Source organism: Sesamum indicum, linkage group LG13, assembly GCF_026168435.1.
Source record: "Sesamum indicum cultivar Baizhima isolate 11 linkage group LG13, ASM2616843v1, whole genome shotgun sequence".
Taxonomy (NCBI): domain Eukaryota; kingdom Viridiplantae; phylum Streptophyta; class Magnoliopsida; order Lamiales; family Pedaliaceae; genus Sesamum; species Sesamum indicum.
The window spans coordinates 9,667,642-9,688,727 of record NC_142669.1 but is presented as its reverse complement, the minus strand read 5'-3'; the positions used below and the strand labels follow the sequence as shown (position 1 = coordinate 9,688,727).

At 37.1% G+C, this 21,086-nt stretch overlaps 4 protein-coding genes across 7 annotated transcripts; 2 read left to right on the top strand and 2 right to left on the bottom strand.

Annotated features, from left to right (window-relative positions):
- Nucleotides 1-1,892: 1,892 nt before the first annotated feature.
- On the top strand, nt 1,893-5,201 carry LOC105177008 (E3 ubiquitin-protein ligase RMA1H1). Of its 2 annotated transcripts, XM_088877078.1 has the most exons (3): nt 1,893-2,076; nt 2,198-2,594; nt 4,026-5,201. In XM_088877078.1, the coding sequence occupies exon 3, from the start codon at nt 4,031-4,033 to the stop codon at nt 4,820-4,822; it is 792 nt and encodes a 263-aa protein (XP_088733204.1). In that variant the 5' UTR covers nt 1,893-2,076; nt 2,198-2,594; nt 4,026-4,030; the 3' UTR covers nt 4,823-5,201. The 2 variants fall into 2 exon arrangements, with proteins under 2 accessions (XP_088733204.1, XP_011098321.1); XM_011100019.3 differs by lacking the exon at nt 2,198-2,594 and having other exon boundaries at nt 1,895-2,076.
- A 458-nt stretch (nt 5,202-5,659) lies between these two features.
- LOC105177009 (pentatricopeptide repeat-containing protein At4g21705, mitochondrial) lies at nt 5,660-8,775 on the top strand. Of its 2 annotated transcripts, none has more exons than XM_011100020.3 (2): nt 5,660-6,673; nt 7,248-8,775. In XM_011100020.3, exons 1-2 carry the CDS (start codon nt 6,371-6,373, stop codon nt 8,481-8,483), a joined length of 1,539 nt encoding a protein of 512 aa, XP_011098322.1. In that variant the 5' UTR covers nt 5,660-6,370; the 3' UTR covers nt 8,484-8,775. The 2 variants fall into 2 exon arrangements, with proteins under 2 accessions (XP_011098322.1, XP_020554474.1); XM_020698815.2 differs by having other exon boundaries at nt 6,484-6,673; nt 7,294-8,775.
- Nucleotides 8,776-10,239: 1,464 nt separating this feature from the next.
- On the bottom strand, nt 10,240-12,249 carry LOC105177010 (protein FAR1-RELATED SEQUENCE 1). Of its 2 annotated transcripts, none has more exons than XM_088877079.1 (2): nt 12,107-12,249; nt 10,240-11,363 (listed from the first exon to the last, which is right to left on the bottom strand). In XM_088877079.1, the coding sequence occupies exon 2, from the start codon at nt 11,306-11,308 to the stop codon at nt 10,520-10,522; it is 789 nt and encodes a 262-aa protein (XP_088733205.1). In that variant the 5' UTR covers nt 11,309-11,363; nt 12,107-12,249; the 3' UTR covers nt 10,240-10,519. The 2 variants fall into 2 exon arrangements, with proteins under 2 accessions (XP_088733205.1, XP_011098324.1); XM_011100022.3 differs by having other exon boundaries at nt 10,240-11,332; nt 12,107-12,231.
- A 1,743-nt stretch (nt 12,250-13,992) lies between these two features.
- LOC105177011 (MLO-like protein 11) lies at nt 13,993-21,086 on the bottom strand. Its single transcript, XM_011100023.3, has 15 exons — nt 20,041-21,086; nt 19,515-19,572; nt 19,118-19,353; nt 18,728-18,844; nt 17,943-18,003; nt 17,283-17,377; nt 16,892-16,966; nt 16,450-16,535; nt 15,934-15,983; nt 15,673-15,713; nt 15,275-15,445; nt 15,132-15,167; nt 14,854-14,921; nt 14,693-14,753; nt 13,993-14,598 (listed from the first exon to the last, which is right to left on the bottom strand). The coding sequence occupies exons 1-15, from the start codon at nt 20,188-20,190 to the stop codon at nt 14,218-14,220; spliced, it is 1,686 nt and encodes a 561-aa protein (XP_011098325.1). The 5' UTR covers nt 20,191-21,086; the 3' UTR covers nt 13,993-14,217.

Below are 21,086 nucleotides of genomic sequence, written 5' to 3'. Positions count from 1 at the left end.
AAGATTTAGACCGTTATTATTTGGGGGCGAAAGATGCAATTCTGCCAGAACCTGAAAACAAAGTCGAACCTAAACTGACAACTTCTTTTACTGTGTTCTCATATTTGTATAATATATAATATATAAGTGGATGGCTTGACAACAGCATTTTCTGCAAGAAAACAAGAAAATTAGACTGATAACAAGAGGAAGAGGAAATGTGCTTAAAATGGTTCAACAACTTAGATATGTAGAAGAAAACGAATTGTCTTTAAATTTGATATAATGATGAATGTCTTTCTTTTTTTAAAAAAATTATCAATATTTCCTATAATATATATGGCCTAAAAAAATTTGGCCCATGTAAAAATAAAGAACCTCAACGGCTTAATAGGGTCCATGACATTAGAAGAAGAAAGGAAAGTTCAAAGGTTCTCCCGTTAGCCCAACAATCCACACGAGGGGACTCTCGGATTTGGTCTAAGTATGTGGCCCAGTAATGATGATCAGGTAAAGCCCATACACAGTTGTGCACACATGGCATTCACCTGGATTGCCACGCATGACACTTAGCCCACGTAAAAGACGCGTGTCAAGGGAGGTCCTCTCAAAGCCCTAGACTCATCGAGCAAAAAAGACTCCTTATTGACTAAGAATCCTCAATGGTGAAGAATCCCCCTCGACTTGAAGTCATACTCTCCTCAGCAAGATTAGCAAGAGATGAGATTAGATTATGGCTTATCTGCTTGTGCAGAATCCTACCGAAGGTTGACACCTCGTATAAATACAGGTTTGATCCCCAGGTAGGGGACACCTACCAGACGCTGGAATATTGCTGTCAAACTCTTATTTTGCATCCTATTTGCATTCTTAACACGATTTTTCACGAAATTTATCACCATATCACGATTTCTTATTACGGTTTACTCCATAGCAATTATTGTCTCTTAAATCATATACCAACTTGAGCATTAGAGTGTTAACGTGTTGTTTTGTAAATTCAGTTTCTCAAGTTCTTTTATCTCTTGGCCCAAGTCCAGATTCTAAGTCCACGCATGTTGGATCTGTACTATTCTCGCACCCATTACCCTGATTTATAGCATCTAAAACTAGCTTAATCCGTTAGCCTCCATTAAGCCTTCATTTTTCTTTTTGTGGTAAAATGATTAGATTCATCTCGTCTGATTTGTTCACAGATTTTCATTTTTCTTTAAAAAGAAGGAAAAATACAAGGGTAAAATTTACAATTTCAAATCTTCCATTCAAGAATTATATAATTTTTTAAAACATTATATAGTATTTATAATATTACAAATAATAAATAAATATATATAATTATATTAAATTTTATAAGAACTCATTGTAAATTTAATCAAATGTCAAACATGGCCGAAAGGTCAAAACTGTTGGGTTGTTTTGCCACAAAAGTCCACGCACATTGTAACCCACAATGTCAACTGTGCAAAAATTTGAAACACGCTGCCTAAGTTTATATATATACATATATATATATATATGAGCAATTGAAGTACATTTAATATAGGTGTATAATTTAAATTTTTTTATATTTATTTATTAAATAAAAAAGAAGAAAAATAAATAATTGATCAAAATGAATAAAATAAATTAATTCTAAATACATATGCATAAAAATTATGAATAAAACTAAGAGTAAATTACAATGATTTCCCCTGAAATTTGACATAATTACAATGAAATATAATTTTTTTATTTTTTTATAATAAAAAATAATTAACCCATGGTTTGAGGGGGCGAAGTGCAATTTACCCAAAATTAACACTCATAGTAATAATGGATGGAGAGATTGGCGGCGTGATGAGAAGGACGAGGCCCACAGGCACGTGTAATACACTAAACTCACGCTCCCCTCGAATTTATTATCGCCTGCTACGCGGTGTATTAACCCACGGCCTTCTCCAGCTTTATATATTTCCGATCTCCGAGAGGCCAAATTCCGCAGCTCTCTCGCCGGACTCCGTGTTCCTATCATTTGTTAATTCCTCCATTTCTTGAGAAAATTAGGGAATTATTTTCTGTTTTCGCTTCTGGATTCTCATTTTCCATTGCTTTAGTCAGGTATGGACGTTCTTGTTCTCATTTGTGTGTTTGTTTAAGGTTTTCCCTTTTTCTGTTTCTCCGTTAATTCTGATGCTTGTTTGTGATTGATCTGCTGTGGTGTTTCGTCACGGTGATCCAGATCTGACGCATTTTGATCGTTTTGGTGCTTTGATGCATTATGGATGAATTTCTTGGATGCTTTGAATTGATGAAAAGTGTGGGAATTAGGATTCTTTTGTTAGATTGTTCACTCAAATTTCAGCTCTTTTCCTTCTCTTTAGGCATTTCTTTCTAGTTGTTGCATTGTGGTATAAGCTACTTTTTTCCGTTGATTTTTGTTTCCTAATTCCTTCGTCGGAAGCGAATTGAAGAATGCAAAGTGTTTGATGATTTTGTTTTAAGCTAGTCAAGTATATGCCTTTACGACTTTTGATGGCATTTATGTTCTTGAACAGATAGCATTTATGTTCTTGACTTTTTATAAAACCAGGTTGCAGGGGCCTTACGATTCGAAAAGAGGAGAAAAATTTCATGAAGTTCGTACCTCTGTGCCCTTTGGTGCATTAATGAATGTTCTAACCTTTTAAATGGCTATTGGCTTTAGAACTCTAAAAGTTTAACAATCTTGGGGCCCTCATCTAGATGAATTTGTAGAGGATGCTTCAAGTTCTTTCACATTCTCTATTGCTGCTCCCTCTAAAATAGGTTACCAGGTACCAAGTGTTATCTTTCTGGGAAAATCGACGTAAACATCTGGGTTCATCTATCTAACACATAGTTACTGAAATCATTGCCTATGGTGTCTTAGAGGCTGAGTTCATGTGTCAAATATAAGTTAAACAAGAACACTCAAAACTATGGTTAGGTTTTCCAATCCGAAGACAGGTCAATTTTGAGTAGGGCTGTTCAGTTCGGTTAATTGAATCGAATTTTATAAAACAAAAATTAAAAAAAAACTGTTGTATTTTTATTTTTAATAAAAAACATAAAATGGTAGAATTTTTATAATATAATTTATATATAATATAATAAAGTAAATTGTAAAGTAATATATAATATAATAATATGTTCATAATATAATTTCTTATTTATAAAATATCAAATATAAAAAATATATCTATTTTTAACAATTCGGTTATTCAGTCGGTCTAGTTAAAGTAACCAAAAAAACCATACCGACCGAATTGTACCAATTTCTTTTTTTTCATAATAACCGAATACCGAAAATTTGGTTCGATCGGTTTTCGATTGGTTAATCGAATTTTGCACACCCCTAATTTTGAGAGATGTTAATAGGTTTAATTGCTCATGAATGTGTAGATTTCTTCTCATTCCATTTATCGTTGGGTTTTTGTTTCATATTTTCGTTTTCTTCTTTTCTTTAACTGCCAATTATTTATTTTTTATGTTTTGCTTTTGCCAACATTTTTGGAATTTGGACACTCATAAAATAGGTCGTTTCCTACAAGAGTATGACTAATATTGAGTCTATCCAAATTTTCAACTGGTGATGCTAGATGATAGTTACTAATGCGCCAGGCACTATAAAACATCGTAATCTTTCAGTTTGGTTAAAAGTTTGTCTGAGAGAGAGAGAGAGAGAGAGAGAGCATATTGGAAGTGAAAGCTTGTGCTCTTTTATTGAATGATCCAGCCTAGCAAATTGATATGTTTTGATCCTTTCGCAACCTTGACTACTTATCTGATGAGAGCATATCCAGTGTAATCTGGCTTTATGTGTTGTTATTATATTTGAGTTTTGGCTTTGATTGCATTATTAACTTTTGATTAGTGGAGATGCAAGTGGCCCACTAGTTTTTCTATAAAATATATTTCAAGAAGCTACCCTCTGCACTGACATATTGACATTTCCTGGATCCTTTTCTGTTTCTATCATACTAATATGCTAATGCAGGTGAACATGTTTCCCCCTAATATTTCTTTTTCCATGTTCTTTCTTTATGCAGTCATCATGGCTCTTCAACAGAACTTTGGTGCGGTGCATGTTGAATCTGAGGGCCATGTCCCACATAAACAAAAAGGGGATTCAATGGCACAGCCAGCTACAGTGCCTGAAAATTTGAATGGATGCTTTGATTGCAACATTTGTTTAGATTCATGTCATGAACCCGTGGTAACCCTCTGTGGTCACCTGTACTGTTGGCCATGCATTTACAAGTGGCTCCATGTTCAGAGCTCCTCTTTTGAGTCAGATCAACGTCCTGAATGTCCTGTTTGTAAGGCTTACATCTCTACTTCCTCACTGGTTCCCCTCTATGGCCGAGGTAAATCACCATCCGAGTCTGAAGCCAAGAAACCCCAATTGGATTTGACCATACCCCACCGGCCACCGGCACTTGGGATGAATGCCCTGCTTGCTGCTGCTGCAAGTTCAATTTCTTCTAATTCAAATCAGCAAAATAATCCGAACCCATTTCTGCCGGAAAACCCTGCATTTCATCAACAGCGATACTTTCCCCATCCATTCAGCAGTTATACTTCAATCGCACCTCCAATACTTGGAAGCCCGACAACAACCAGGTTATTTAATCCTACAATTAACATGGTTGGTGAAATGGTATTTGCTGGAATATTTGGGAGCTCGGAAACAAACTTGTTTGCTCATCCATCTTCAAATTCGCACCCTTTCCCAGAAAATGGTAGCCCAAGGGTAAGAAGGCAAGAAATTCAATTAGACAAGTCACTTAACAGAGTATCCATCTTTCTTTTCTGCTGCCTTGCTCTGTGCCTTCTCCTGTTTTGAGTTTTCTTTTCATTCTTGTATAGCTCTGTATAGATCGACCATCATGCTGGATTGCAGTTGAGGATAGAGTATATGTATGTAGTTTTGCTAGAGCTTAGCATGAAACCCTTGCTGTGAGGAATGAGATTTTCCTCCTGTACATACATACTTCAGTAGTACAACAAGGGTATTGGCACGGCTTGTTGTGTCTCTTTGGTTTGACATACTTCAGTAGTACAACAAGGGTATTGGAATTGCTTGTTGTGTGTCTCTTTGGTTTGATTGGGAGTTGCCTGAACAGCATTGTCCGCACCCACACCTCTACTTTTGTTGGATCTGTTTCTGTATCATGAAGATGCTTGAATTATCAAATCTTTGTCATAGTTGTGCTTTGGTCTCTTCCCCTTTTCTTGATCTACTTTCCATGTCGTTGAATCAGCAATCCATGCTTTACTTTACGGAAGACCCTTGTAATATTTTCTCACCAACCATCTATTCATCATCTTTCTTGTGGCTCTTCTGTTGGCGCTTGAAGGTTACAAGATTGTTTTTACTCTGTTGTTGTACTGACTGGGCATTTGAGTGGGAATATCGCTTAGAGATGTGCCTTTACTTCCGCAATAGAGCTAAAGTGCATGATGTATGGAAATTTCTGAACATGTGATTGGATTAGGCATAATAGAAAATAAAATTATAATTAATTTCATTATCTATTACATAGTGTTTGGTTTGATGTATTGTATGTGTAATTTCTTTTTTGACAATATAATATAGTATTTGGTTGAAGGGATCTCAAAATATTATTAAATATAAAAAGATCGTTAAAGGGCATCATTTTTAAAGTTATTTTTATTTTAATATTGTAGCTTCTGATTTATTAAAATATAATTTTTAAAATAATAATCCTTGTGGAATATTTCTATTTCTTTTTCTACATTTACTGAAGCAGATGTTTTGCATTAAAAAAAGAATATTTTAAAAAAAAGTTAAAATATGACAGTTTTTCCTTTCAAAATTTTATAACTAATTGAAACTCAAGTATTTTTCAAAAGTCTCAAAAAAAAAATTTGACATTTTTTTCTGTTATATTTTATTATTGATTTATTCTAATCTAAATATATTCTTTTAAGCATATATATATATATGTGTGTGTGTGTATTTGACAAGTAAGAAAAAAGCCAAAGTGAAGAAAGTATTATTCATGAAAAAAGTAAAAATAATAGACCAATTTAATAAGGAGTGAATATATGGATCACGAAATTTACATCATTTTAAATAGGACATATAAGGGGAAAAAAGAAAAAGCCCTAATTTAGACAAATTAGGATAGTTAATCTCACCTCTTAGGTGAGAAACATAATCCCATAGCTTAAGATTGTAATATCGGCTCTAATAATGAACATACTTACTAATACTTACATCAATGCATTAATTTGTCATCACATCACTCATCCCTGAAACCCTAAACCCCATTCCCCAAGTTTCCAAAACCCTACTACACTGGTGTAAATTCGATTCGATTAATGCCTCACCCCCACTCGCATTCTATTGCCATTATCAATTGTAACAATGCTGGCAGCGTTAAACACATCAAATTCACTATTACATTCAAGCATCAAAACTCTGCTTGTTTTTAGAAAAGTCTTCTCTTGCACCATCGCCACAACTGCTGTTCCTGGTGTGAAGGCGCCACATTATTCGGCGTCCAGGAGTAGAAATTTGTTCTCCAGAATTAGCCCCGTTAGACAGGATCGGGGCATTGTCCAGGTGCTCGATCAGTGGGTCGCTGAAGGCAGAGAGGTTCACCCCCTCGAGTTTCAATGGATTATTCGAGAGCTTCGGAGCCGCAGGCGTTTTTCTCACGCGCTTCAGGTCCATTTTGGTTGTTCTTTGTTATTAATTTCTTCATGATATTCATGGGTCCTTTTCGTTTTTTGGGAGATTTTGATATGTTTTCGCATTAGTTCTGTAATGTTTAAGTAATGTTGAAAAGCAGAGGAGTTGATGATGAGATTTTGTTAGTTGGTTTAGCTAGTAATCTAGCTTCCTTGTACTTGATTTTATCATGAGAAGGGGTTTAAGCTTCCGTTGGCTTTACCAAATGATTTGTCTCGAATTTTTGCTGAAGTTCAAGTTACTTTCTTTCCTTTTGATTTGGTGGAAGTTAGTGTCTTGCTCTCCTAGCTCTGTCACTATTATTAATTATACTTCAACATGTATCTTATTTTTTAGTGCCGTGGTAAATAACACAGAAGAAATGGGAAGTAATCAGAACTACTGAAATACAATATATTATATGTTGTTTCATTATTTTGTCTTCTTGGTTCTTAGTCCTGTATAGGTTGATTGTATTGACAGTCTGCTAGATAATACTTTGTCCCTTTCTAGTTCTTGTGATTATAACTTGGCGTTGTTGAACTTTGAAAATTGATTGTTGGTATTGCAGATTTCCAAGTGGATTAATTATAACCGCATTTATAAATTGTCACCAGCTGATCATGCTGTGCATTTGGATCTTATTGGTGTTGTCCATGGACTGGAAGCTGCAGAGAGCTTCTTTGATATTCTAAGTGACCAAGACAAAAATCAAAAGACATATGGTGCTCTCTTGAACTGTTATGCAAGAGAAGGCCTCCTGGAGAAAACCCTTCACCATATGCAGAGGATGAAAGACAAGGGATATGTTTATTCATCTCTTGCTTACAACAATCTTATGGCACTCTACAAGAAGGCTGGTCAACTTGAGAAAATCCCTGAGATTCTCTCAGAAATGAAGAGGGATGGGGTTGCCCCTAATAACTTCAGTTACAGAATATGCATAAACTCACTTGGGGAGAGATCTGATCTTAGTGGCATGGAGAAGCTTCTTGATGAAATTGAGGCGCAACAGGACATTTCCATTGATTGGGTTACTTATTCCATAGTGGCCTATCATTTCGTAAAAGCAAACGAGAAGGAGAAAGTGCTAACATACATGAAGAAGTTAGAAGAGAAGGTTGGTAAAGATGCTTTGGGTTACAATCACTTGATATCGCTTTATGCTCATCTGGGGGACAAGGATGAGATGATGAGAGTTTGGGGTTTGCAAAAAATCGTGTCTAAAAAGCAAATCAACCGAGACTATATCACCCTGCTGGGATCTCTGGTGAAGCTTGGAGAGCTTGAAAAAGCTGAGGCAGTGCTAAAGGAGTGGGATTCTTCTTGCTGCACATATGACTTCAAAGTCCCAAATATACTTCTTATTGGCTACTGTCAAAAGGGTCTAGTTCAGAAGTCTGAAACAATGCTCCGAAATATTGTGGAAAGGGGGAAGAAACCAACTCCTAACAGTTGGGCCATCATTGCTGCAGGGTATCTGGATCAAAATGATTTGGAGAAGGCATTTCAGTGCATGAAGGAAGCCCTGGCTGTTAAAGAAAATAACAAGAAATGGATGCCAAAGCCTGGTCAAATTACAAAAATATTACAGTGGCTTGGTGATAAAGGAAGGATTGAAGAGGTAGAAGATTTTGTCTGCTCTCTCGGGACAGTAATCCCAGTAAACAAACATGTGTACCAGGCATTGATTAAAGCCAGTATAAGAGTGGGTAGAGATACAGGTTGGATAATGGATAGCATGAAAACTGATGAAATAGATGATGAAACACAGAAGATGCTAAACTCAAGATCATGGACTGATTAATTCTGAATTGATTTAGTTTCATGACTTAATGCATGTGTGCGAGCTTCTGTTGCTTGCAAAATAACCCTCAATAGCAATAGGTAGTTCATGTCGTTTAGTTTTCATTGTTTAGACATGCACCCTGCGTATATAAAATATTTTCATGAATATGCAAAGGGCTTGCATGTGTAAACTGAATTACAAGATGTAATATTGGAGCTATAATTTCTGTAGATTCCTGTATATATATACAGTGTGTAAGAAGACTTTATTATGTATTTGTTGTTATTTCGTATGGGGAAGCCTTTGGCGATTTTGGTCCTAATTTACAACAGACTGTTTAAAAATGTGTAACGAATTACTATTGGTTGATTCTTCAGCCCCTGGGACTGGGGGAAGCTAATCAAGTTCCGGAGAAATGTTTAAACATCAGAACTCTATCCAGATAATCATGTAAACGTCATTGCTGTGAAGAATAACCATCTTAGTAGCATGTTTGGAAAAGTAGCTAAAAGATAGCTTATGAGAAAACAACTCAATTCACAATCAAACTTCATCTCCAATGTAGTATACTATACAGATTATAACCAAAGCTGGTGTTGGAGGCCCTTTCAAGTGACCAAACATTAGCATAATCCTATGAAACAGAATCTGATTGAAAACATTATTCAAAACAAAAGATGGACAGCAGGAAGAAACTTTTCTGGGCAAATCTCTATGGAAATATCCAAAATTCATTATTTTACGAAAATGAAAATCACATTAAGTCTAATATATTTGTGCTAAAAGTCGTTTCAGCATCATCCTATTGGCAACGAAAAGTCTAACTCGGACTGTAAGCATTTTATTGAAGCGAAGGCCAGTGGTGAAATATTTGAGTTTTTGTGTGCATGAGGATTAGCTACTTACCAAATGCAAAGCTGAACAATTGAAGTTCTTGGCCCGTGAGATCAGCTCATCGGTGTTGCATTGCTGTGAAGTTTCTGATGACCAGGGACCACTTCTAGATCATTCAGCTTATGGGAGGGATTAACAATGCTGCTTCAGCAAGAGTGCTGACGGCAATGGCAATTAAGAATCTTTTAACAGTTAACATGAGAGCAAAGTTCTACCAAGAAATTCGCTCAAATAAAAAAGTAACTGTGTGCATGAGTGAGAGGGGACAGCTATCTAGCTACGCCAGAAGCATCTCATTAATAATAAGACATCTATATTTGTCTATAGGTTGCTTGATACAATATGTCTCATTCATATTCATAATCTAAAAGCCACATGCCATCCCTAATGTAGACATAGAATTAAATGATGAGGAGACATTGATTCACGGGAACGTACTGTACCTCAGACAAAGGAAAGCTGACTATTTTTTAGGGTATCTGCAAGAACTACAAATCTTGATCCAGGTGAATAGCTGATGCTATGCACACAAGCCATTTCAAGTACTCATATTTACATCCTTAGAAACCAGAAAGAAGCATCATAGTAGGAAAGCACAGCAAAATGAAGCATCCAAAATACAACATACTCGGGGAATCAATATCATGCAAAGGAGGCTATAACCCCCGAGTATGAAAATGGGCAATAAATGCTAATCAATTGTACTACTGCAATAAAAGTGTTTATCAGGGATTACTTTGATCACAAAGCAACCACCACCAGAAGCTTAATGACAGAACTGACGGAGCAAAATACATTGAACATCGCATCACTAAGTTTATACGCGAAAGAATTAACTCATTGACCAAATTTCAACCTGCAAATGCAGAAACAGAAGGCATTTTCCTTGCTAAATAATTGATATTTTTTACCAAAAATTTTTAATTCAAGAGACATTTAAAAGCCTCTCGGTAGATAATCAATCGACTGTGCACACAATACACATTCTGCACCACTATCGCTACAATAAATGTACACAGGACTAAAATGGAATGCAAACTGAGTTCATCCCTGTCCATATCTAAGATCGGGCCGAAAGTTTTGATCAAATCAATCAACTATAGTTCGAAAACTTTCTACATTCAGCAGAATTCTGCATGCCATATCTGCTTTCCATACAATCATTGTGAAGACCTGAATATGTCAACAGTTCTAGGACCTAATTGTTCTTTGGACTCCATCTCTCTTACACTGTTCACAATGTTTTGGATCTTCTTGGCAAGAGATTGATTGTGTTCCTCAATATGTTCGAAGATCATTTCCAAATGCCTTTTATAAGTTGCAACTTTCTTTTTCTCAATGGCCAGCTGTTGAGATAGTTCCCTAATTTTATCATGCTCATTGGGATACTGATCATAAATTAGATCTTTACGGCCTTTACCAGGAGTAAGAGGATGAGTGTGCTCCTTTACAAATTTTGTGACTACCCATTTTCCTGAGCTTATTTTTCTGACTAAAATCATGGCTCTGCAACCAACCCTTGTCTCAGCTCTTTGCCGTACAATCTTCTCACGCTTGTCGGGCATTCTGAAACCCTCTTTGTTGCAAACAAGTGCTCGACCAATAGCAGATCCATCACGCCTTGATCGAGAAAGCTTGCTGACACGGATGACAAAACCAACCCTTGTTGAATAAGAGTTATAAAATGCATGTGCTGCTGCTTCAGATTCAAACTCTTGGCCCACGTATGGTTCATCAATAGGATGTGAACAATTAGCATCATGCAACTCATCCAGTCGAAACAATTCCCTCTCAGAGGAATCATCATCCACCTTAACACCTAATCCGTGCTGAAGCATCCCATCAGCAGAACTTCCTACAACCGCATCATCATCATCTGTTCTTCCTTCAAAATTAGTAGAACTACCAACTACCTCGCCATTGACGTCAACATCAATCTCATAGTCCATCAAAATCTGAGCAACAATTAGCCCCTGAGGTTTGGCTTAAATGTCAAGAAGATTCCTGAGTTAAATCAGCGTGCAAATCAGCATATACTAAGGATCCAAGGACATTAACCAATCGCAAGAAGTTACAATGATTATTTTAAGAATTTCATCAACTGAATTTTTACCTACAATTTCCAAAATATGACTTCTGGCAGGCCTAATTAAAACGCTATCTTTGCAACTAGGTTGAGAAGATAGCTAAACTTAATTCACACCTATAATTTAGTTTTCCTCTAGTAAACATGAAGGGACAATCAACGATACAAAAAAACGCAAAGCTTACGATCAAAAGCCCTAAACATGTTCCAATCTTAGCTATTACTTCATGTTCAGAGATAGAAACATATTCTCTCCTTTCTCCCCTCTCCATAAGAAAGCTACAAATAACTTTTGTTCAGAATTCTGCGCTGATTGGCAATCAGCTTTTTCGTCTTGGAAAAATCTTCTAATTTCTTTGTTTCTGTTTCCAAATTCCGTATCCTCCTCCTACTCTTACATTATGCAAATGTGACGATTAATTCTTTTTCTCTTCCAACAAAACATACACTAAAGCCGAGATTTCCAATCTCCAGCTATGACCTTCATCAGCATGTAGAATGTCAAAAAGCATTTCTCTCTTTGACAAACAAATAAAACCAAAAGAGAGCAACGGGGAAGGAAACCATAAATTTCAACACGTACAAGGGAAGATCATCTCTGATCTGCACCTCTTCAGGTAGGAATAGAATCAAATCGGAGAATACAATAAAGGGAGCATACCGGTGGCGGAAGGCGGGGAATCTGGCGTCGCCGCCGCTGACTTTGAGGAGGCTGAGTGGCCACTGTCCGAAACGAGTGGGGCCGAATGCCGAGCAATTGAGACTGAGTGAAGAGGGTTGGGATTTGCCAACGCAATTTATATAGGAGGGTAATTTTGTCCTTTTGCAGGACAAACAATCATCAGTAAATTTAAATTTATTACTACTATTATCATCATTTTTATTATTTTCCTAACTTAAACAATAATTAAATAATATCTAAAAATAAATACTGTATTTTGTATTTATATGTTAATTCAGTTCCATTTGGACGAGGGGTTGCCAATGCAAATAGAGGACCTACAAGGGAATTGCCATTTGATCGTTGTAATATTTATGCACAATCGTCCGTTTTAATTTAATGTTGCGTTTGTATCATACGTTGATTCTGTTCCACTTGGGCGAAGGATTATTGAAGTAAATAAGTGACCTACGATTGTTTGTTCTAATTTAATATTGTATTTTGTATTTATATGTGATTTTGTTCCACTTAAGCAAGGGGTTATCCCACACTACAAACGACGAGTTAAGGAAATTATTATGACTCCGTGTTTAAATTCTTGGGAATATCAAATTGGAAATGGACTAGAAAGGCTCATTTCTAAGAGAATTTATAATGAAAGCAGTATTGTGAGTCTACGAATCTACTAAACCATTAAGGGTTTCGCGTGTTTTTTACCGTCCAGATTTCATTTCTATAATTTATGATAATATTTGTAAATTGATTATTTCACCCCTGTAGCTATTTTCTTTTTCTTTTTTGGTTTGGGGGGGGGGGGGAATTTGGCTCGAACCTTCACCCGTTCGTTGTGAAATTTCAGACTTAGTCTACATTAGTTGCGAAAAAACATAAATAAAGCGTACTACTTCCTCACATTAATACAATCTAAAGCCAAAACAAGTTTGCATAGGACCGTAAGCAACTCCTGGAAGAGCCAATGTCTCGAATCGTTGCTTATAAGCTGCTGCATCGCCTGTGAGTTAATTTCATCGCAATACACTGAACTCCTTTTGCTACCGCAAGCTCCAACCCCCCTAACGACACCAGAAAACGTGTTAGAAGCAACGTGCAAATATTCAGGTAAACGAAAAAAATGACGAGGAAAAGTAAATGAATCTGATCCCTCACCACATAGGGAGAAGAAAGCTTCTAATGCTGCAGCATAATTTGAATTGAATGTGTTTGAGGGAGGCATAGACGCGCACCTGAAACAGATCAGTGAGATGCTCCTGTAACTGCCACACGACCTGACTATAAAGGAAAAGGTGAGAAATCGTTTCCGTGTTCCTACAGAACATGCACGACACTAGAATCAGCCCCTATTTGTCGCAGTCTGCCATCAGCCGGCAGCAAGTTGTGTAATAATCTCCAGCAAAAAACTGATATGGTAGGACGAATGCTCGGCCCCAACAAATCTGAGAGTAGAGGCTGTCTAATTCCTGATCCTGACCATGTTCCAAGCAGATTTTAGTGTGACCAGCTCATTTTCAGCTCAGCTTCCACACAGCCTATCCGCAGCAAGGTCATCAAGGGAAACAACCATGACTTTGATAAACCTGCATCGTCTATCCGGAAAGCCAAAACGCTCCAAGACAAGCTTCACCTTATAGCTAATGTTGATCCTTACCAATGGATTAAACATTATACACCAACCACCACCACCATCCCATGAATACACATAAAGCGGCAAACTTTATATTCTCAGTAAAATTTAAACTCATGACATTCAAGGTGAGAATTAAACACTTGGCCGTTAGACGACTGTATTGGTGGTTACTTGTCTTGGAGTTCATCTCTGAACTACAACATGCATGTGAATTTTTCTGTATTCGTCTTCTTTGAGTAGATAATAAAAACATTCCCATGGCTGTGAGGTTCATTGTTTTTCAAACAGTGTTAAATCCAGATGCTTGATGTTTTGAGCCAGGATCAATTTCCTATCATTCTGTTGTATTTTTTATACAACAACATGAACTTGTGTATAATTGTTTTCATCTACCAGCTATGTTACAACTAATACCTATAGAAGTATCAACATCAAACTAAACTATAATCCGCCTCGTTGACTTTCCCTAATGTGGCATTGAGGACGATCTTGATATCATCTCCGGCAGGATTCTGTTTGCCACAGCCGAAGAAATAGAAGCAGATGGACGCAGGAGAGGTGTTCCAACCCGACTCGACGTCTCGTTAGCAACCGGTAAGTCGTCATTAATATCAATAGTTGTTGGTTGCAGCTCAATCTGTGCACCCGGTTGAGGGGCAAATCGAGGACTATCTAGGTAGTGATGATCGTATTCCTCCACTGATACTACTGTACTCGTATCAGTGTGGATGGTCGAATCGTCAGTGAAAATTCCCAGTCTTCTCCTTCTCCTAGCTGCCTTTCCCCATCCATGGATCGTCTCTCGTATTCTCTTTGGAATTAGGGCTGCCTTGTAGTTTGTTCCCATCTGCAAATTAAGGAGAAGGCTTTGTAATTTTTCAACATGAGACATTGTAATTAACACATATTTCTACATGACCTTCATGGTCAGTGTTCCGTACCTGAGTAACCAGTGCATAGAGCGGCAAGGTGCTGTAGCTGCATAAAAATTGCCCTGCAAACCTGGACGCCGAAAGATAGGCTTAGTTCATGCAGCTCGTCTTTACAAGACAACCGACAGAAGGCACATTGTGTAACAATATTTTTTGAATTTATACATTACCCGACGATGAGCCGTAGATACACAAGGAAGTGGTTTCTTATGAAGCAAGAACTGTACCCAAACTGCCACTGGAATAAAAGGCAAGCTTTGTCAGAGCTTTCACATTTATGGGATAAACAATAGGTAGGAAACTGACATATTTTAAAATCTGAAATGATATAACATCCATCGACTCAATCAAACTCTGACGACTTTTTCACGCCAGTTCTTGAAAACTTCAAGATTTGAGGTTATTGTTACAGGAAAAAGAAGAAAAGAAACTGAAGAAGAGTGCATACCCAGAACCAGAAGAATGATGCGAGCTCGAATGCATTCTGCAAGTGTTAACATGGGAAGATTAGCATCAATATCAAATGCCCTGTGTAACTGGAGATGAAGAAATCAATGGTTGAGCAATTAAATTGCAGTGTAAATGGCAGACCTGGAAAAGGATAAAATGAATCAAGGACAACAACAGTTCGGGCTTGTTGAACCAAAACAGCTCATCACGGAGTTTGAACTTAGGTCCAGAGAAACTCCCACTTATTCCCGCACTCTCTAGTGCCAATGTTGCTATAACGTGCTGCAGTTTTGTGCCCACTAGTAGAACAAGCTGCAAATTAAACACGTCATTTTCATGAGTTCTGTTTGTGAAGCAAAAACATGCACAAGCAGAAGAGAAGATCCTGACTGCTCATTTTTGTATATGTCTTTATCCTTTAATCGTTCGATAAGGATTCAATCTTGGCATCAAATCCTTTTTCTAAGCAAAGAGGAGAAATCTTGTGTTTATACTGCGGCATATTAAATGTGTCATGTGATTCCGTTATGAACACTTACAGTGACAGGGATAAGTGCAATCCAGAAATAGAGATTAGATCCTGCCAATTACAGACACCAACCACAAATTAGCAAGTTGATCACTTTAAATTTAATAGTCAAACATGGAATGATAGAAAAGTAAGACCAGAAAGTCGCGTATCAATTAAACATTCATGATTTTCATTTCTGACCAACTGATACTTAGAGCTAATATGGCGGATCAACTTTCCCTATGGAATTTGTTTGATAGGACAATGACCTAGGGATCTACCAACTTACCTTTTACATTGAACAGCATAAAAGCAACGACAAATCCCCAAAGTGGAGCACTGTAAATATCCAAAAAAAGAAGAGGAATGTCAGCAAAGCTTCAGAGGAAACCGTAAAGACGAGCAACCGCGTAACAAGAGAAAACAAATTGTTCTCCACTAACTGAATTGCTACATGATCAAGCCAATTTATGACTAATAAAGAGAACCTATTTGAACACATAAATAGATAGCAGGCGACAAATCCATGGTAACTATTAGAAATATGTATACATGATAGTACAATGAAATATGAATCAAGTTGCTGAAGCGTGTTAAAGTCCAAGCAATGTTAAATATTGTGGTTTTCAACTCTAAGAAGATGGAAATAATGGAAGTTTGAAGTTCTGCTATCAACGATAATTCTCTTCGGCCTTTGCTTCAGACATATATGACCACTAATATATGAGTAATGAAGAGTATGATAAAAACACATAAGAACTAGAAATGAAAACAGTCAGCTTATCTACATGATAGTTTTCATTACCTAACACCCACTATCCGTTGAAATTCTTCTTCCATGGAGCGAATCATATAGCTGTGAAAATCATATTTTGATGTGAGGTTGTGGTTCTGCCATAAATAAGAAACAGAGAAAGAAAACAGAGTTTAGTGTGGCCAAGTTCATATGAAATTGAGTTTGACAAGGAATGAAAAATCAGAAACTGGTAAGAGGTAAATCCATTTGGCATGTCCATGACGGTGAATGTCCCTGAAGGTCCAAAACAGAGAACCCCAGAAAAAGACACCAAATACAGGTGCGGAAGAACTAATATTCTTTTGCAATTATTTTGTCATGGTTAGTTGCTTCAATTTCTGGAGGTATTTTGATGTGATGGAATCTTCTCAAAGAATAATGACTCAAAACTTCGCTTATACATGTGTTTCCACTACAAAAACAGATATAATAAAGTTGAATGTTCACATACCGTAATAAATCCCTGGCGGAGGGTAAGGTAATCGGCACGCACTACTGAACGCCCAAACTGCCTGAAGAAACAAGTCTGGATACACAAAAACACAGTATTTATTCATTATATAAAGTCTTAGGAGCTTCCTATTGAGTGCTCATCTTTGCAATTTTTCCAGTTTGAACTAAAATGTTGCATTGAGAGGACAAAAAGAAGTTGTTATTAGGCTATTTAGCAACTTCAAGTACGCTAGTAGCATTGTCTATCATAACTCTAAGGAATGCGGAGTTGCAAGACGTTCAATAACTATATAATGAAACAATTAGAACTGTTTTTTCTTATTTTATGCGGGACAAGGTAAAATGAAACTCTGGGTGTAAAAGCTGCAGTGCAATAGAAGCGGACGCACCACCCACACGAGAAAGCTGTTCCTGTCCATAGGATTTGATGTATGGACTCTGACAAAAGTAGATTGCCTTTGCATTGTCAATGCTCTCGTGATTTCTGCAACACATAAAATTTTCGTGGATTAAACTTAACTTCATGGTAAAATTACTGATTGTACTAAATTTGGAGCATGCTTCACAGCCTAAATGAGTCCATTTTCAGTTCACTCCAGGTGCTTTAAAGAGCATACTGACTACCGTTCAATGAAAGGAAAGAAATTGCCTCTTCCGTCTGGATTTCATGTCTGCCACTGACACTAAAATTTTGCACACCAACTTGATGGTGTTTGTTGAAAGCAAAATGGTGTAGTCGTACATTATTAGCTTCAATGAGTTTTGAGTTCTTAAACAGATAAACAGTTCTATGATGTCAAGGAATTCATTGTTAGAACTCTATCCTCAAGTAGTTCTAGCATTTTAATCTTGAATACAGGCTTTATATCATTTCATTATCCTTTACAGTTAAACCATGTTTGTCAAGGAGTCCTTTTTTGTCCTTATAAATGTCTTATCTACCACCAAAGAGACCGAAATTTCCAGAAAGCATAACTAAGAAAGTAGGATTTTGCAGTGAATAGGCTGCAAGGTCAAACTTCACTCTAAGCAAACCGTTCAGGAATTACCACTTAATGAATTATGTTTGTCCATGTGAGCCTCATCCTCCCATACTCTCCAACTGTGTATCTGCCATAGATGTTTGACAGAAATATCAGAGCTTATGCAGAGCAAACAAGATGTAGAATTTATATCAGTTTAACAGAGAACAATATTCCACCATGAACTGTTAGATTATTCTAATGGGGTGCCACTTTAGTAAGGTTGAAAATCAGCAAAGAGATAAGAAATGTTGGACAAACTACGAAATCAGTATCTTAAGTAGCAGTCATTTACATCCTAACTGTATTATGAAATTTATGACTGTTTATGAGAACGCTAAAAGGAATCAGTTTTAACATTTTGCAAGGGGCCAACTGTTGCTGTATAAATTGTTTCGACTATTCCTTTAGTGTAAATTAACTATATGGGTGACATAAGACCACAATGCAAGCATACATTCTTCACATGCATTTTGACAGCATTGGCAAATAACCATGTAGGAAAACGAGCCAGTTGAGGTAATAATTTCACCTCAAAACACCCCAAGAAGGGATGATAAGATAAGGGCTGAAAATGAAGCTTACATTTCTCTAACTGTCACTTAAACTAAAACTTGCAAAATTAATGTCTTTAAAATTATGCACCAAGGATATATAAAATAATCAGCTGGGCTTGCAAAAATAAAAAAACATTAACATAATAGAAACCTATGACCAGAGGATAGGGATTCAAGCAAATCTGAGTTCCACGGAAGTGTTAAAAAAACTGGAGGCTTAGCACTTAGTGAGTAACTGAAAAATCAAAACATTACCTTTACGATGGCCAGCAACATTGTTAGGCAGCTGTAAGATATATGTGTAACTGCCATAACAAAGATGAACCGGTGGAGTTGCTCAAGCCCTTCATATGACACAAATGGTTCGTAGTTCTGCACAGAATTTAAACTTCTTAGTTCTTGTTTAGGTGGAAGATTAATCACACAAGAACTAACGAAAAAGAAAGGGATGATGAAAATCAGCCAAATAGTTCGACAGAGGTGGAGAAAGAAAACACCCGGGCTCACATATGAAAATACAGAGACGGTGATAGATCACCATACAACTGATGCCATGAAACTAAGAAACTGAGTTGATTACGCATTGATGAACCAAAACAAAATGAATAATGGTATACTCATGATCTTCCGTATGAATTCACTTGCCTCTGGGCAGGTATTCTGATTTAGACCCGTCAAAATTCTCCTATGCATCCGAGGATCAAAGAAGGCCATGAAAAGTCTACGCTCCTTAAAACTATTATTTTCCCTTTCCTCATCAACTTCCTTCTTTGTGCACGGGGCAAATGCACTATCGTAGAACTTTGATGGTATGCAAATGTTAGATATAATACTTGAAGTTGCTGTGAGGAGGAGCGATATAAAGCCAAGAAGCATCAATTCTGGAGACAAGTACATCCAATCAAGCTCAATGTTCAAAGTGAGGGAAAGATGGAAAACAGCCAAATATTGAAGCAACTAAAGGAGAGATCTGTACAACTAGAATGTCTCCTTTAACAGAGCAGAACTTCCATCAAGAAATTGCAAGAAATATAGATATTACCTTCCTTCATTTTCTCCACAGCGGCAAGCAGAGGTTTTCTATCAGTTTTCTTCAACCACTGAAATGACAGGAAAGCATAAGCTTACCTCTAACAGTTAACTTCAGCAAAAGTTAAACAAGAAAATAAAGCAGAATTGCATAACACCACTGGAATCAAGACTCAGTGGCTTAAATAAGTTTTTACATTTGAGTTGCAGATAGAATAAAGATCTTAAAGCTGCCTCGTGTACTCACCAGCAACTACATCCGACAATAATTTATCAGATAATTCTATGAAAGTCACTAAACAACAATTGTAAGACGATCTTCAATGTCTACACCAACATAACTCTACCACAAAAGCAATATCCCAATTGATCCTATCATCTACTATCGAAATCTAATCGCATTCCCAAAAACCAAATACATAATTATTCTTTCTCCTTCTCATCAATGTATAACATACAGAATTAAAAACACAAGTACAGCTGGGGTGGACAAGCACCAAGAAACAAGAAAAAGCGAGAAAACAAAGAATGCCACTCACATTACCCAACCGGTGAATCGAGCGTTCCACAAGCAGTGAAACGGCAACAAATATGGTGAGTACAGTAGCAACAGACCATGTTGGAGTCAAGGCCAGGGACCTCAGCTCCTTACTATTCTCTGACATCCCTAAGGATTTGGACTCCGACATTCTCAGTAATTCAACCTCAAAAAACTCCAGACCTTCGATTAAACCTCAACCCGGCAAGCCCTCTCCTTTGGATAATCACCACGACCCTCTGATATCATACCAAATCCACAGATAAAACAAAACCCATTTGACAAAAAGGTCAAAAATCAAAACTTTGTTTCAGAACAATACTCAAACTCGCTGCTCTCAGAAGCCGGGCAGTCAAGAATCTGACTATGCACTCATTGCTCTCTGTTTCAAGATTCCATGAACAAAAGGGGGTCGAAATTAAAGAATGCAACTTACACTAATTCTTTAATCCTTCCCCCTCAAGACCCGGTAAATTGGAAAATACTATAGGAGGAAAGAACCAAACCATTGACTTCAAGACGATATTCCAATCTATATTCAAGAAAAAAAGAGTCTAGAATGACGATGGGTTTCAACGGAAATTGATCTGCAGAATGCTACCGATACAGCAAGAACAGTCTTGTTTTTCCCTCCCTCTTTGGCCCCAGAAGAAGAACTCTTTTGAACACAAACCCGCCCCGATAGATCCTCTAACTTATAGGCTGGCTGCTACAAGACCGAGCGACGAAGGAACAAAACTGTGACTACTTGTACTTCTAGTGAGAAATACTCTCTCTCTCTCTCTCTGTGTCTCTGTGTGTGTGTGTCTGTGTATATAAAGACAGTATTAGGTAAGAGAAATGAACTGGAGCAAGGTGGTTCCGTGTCTTCCCGAGTTAATTTTCAAATCTCTCCCTCTCTCTCTCTCCCCCACACATCAGTTAAGTAATACTTATGTGTTACTTAAGCATGTGTTTACAGGAGAGTGTGTTAGATAAGGGGGGCATGCTGCTACGTAACAGATAAACCTACACCAGCACGAATTCTTGTCTCCCTCCATCCATGGC

Bases quoted from the DNA above. Each gene is read 5' to 3' on its own strand.
- LOC105177008 (XM_088877078.1), top strand. From the start codon at position 4,031: ATGGCTCTTCAACAGAACTTTGGTGCGGTGCATGTTGAATCTGAGGGC.
- LOC105177009 (XM_011100020.3), top strand. From the start codon at position 6,371: ATGCTGGCAGCGTTAAACACATCAAATTCACTATTACATTCAAGCATC. The intron at 6,674-7,247 runs GTCCATTTTGGT...TTGGTATTGCAG, and splicing joins GTTTTTCTCACGCGCTTCAG to ATTTCCAAGTGGATTAATTA.
- LOC105177010 (XM_088877079.1), bottom strand. From the start codon at position 11,308: ATGGACTATGAGATTGATGTTGACGTCAATGGCGAGGTAGTTGGTAGT.
- LOC105177011 (XM_011100023.3), bottom strand. From the start codon at position 20,190: ATGTCGGAGTCCAAATCCTTAGGGATGTCAGAGAATAGTAAGGAGCTG. The intron at 19,354-19,514 runs GTAATATCTATA...ACTTGTCTCCAG, and splicing joins TGTGGAGAAAATGAAGGAAG to AATTGATGCTTCTTGGCTTT. The intron at 14,599-14,692 runs GTACGGAACACT...CTTAATTTGCAG, and splicing joins TCTATGCACTGGTTACTCAG to ATGGGAACAAACTACAAGGC.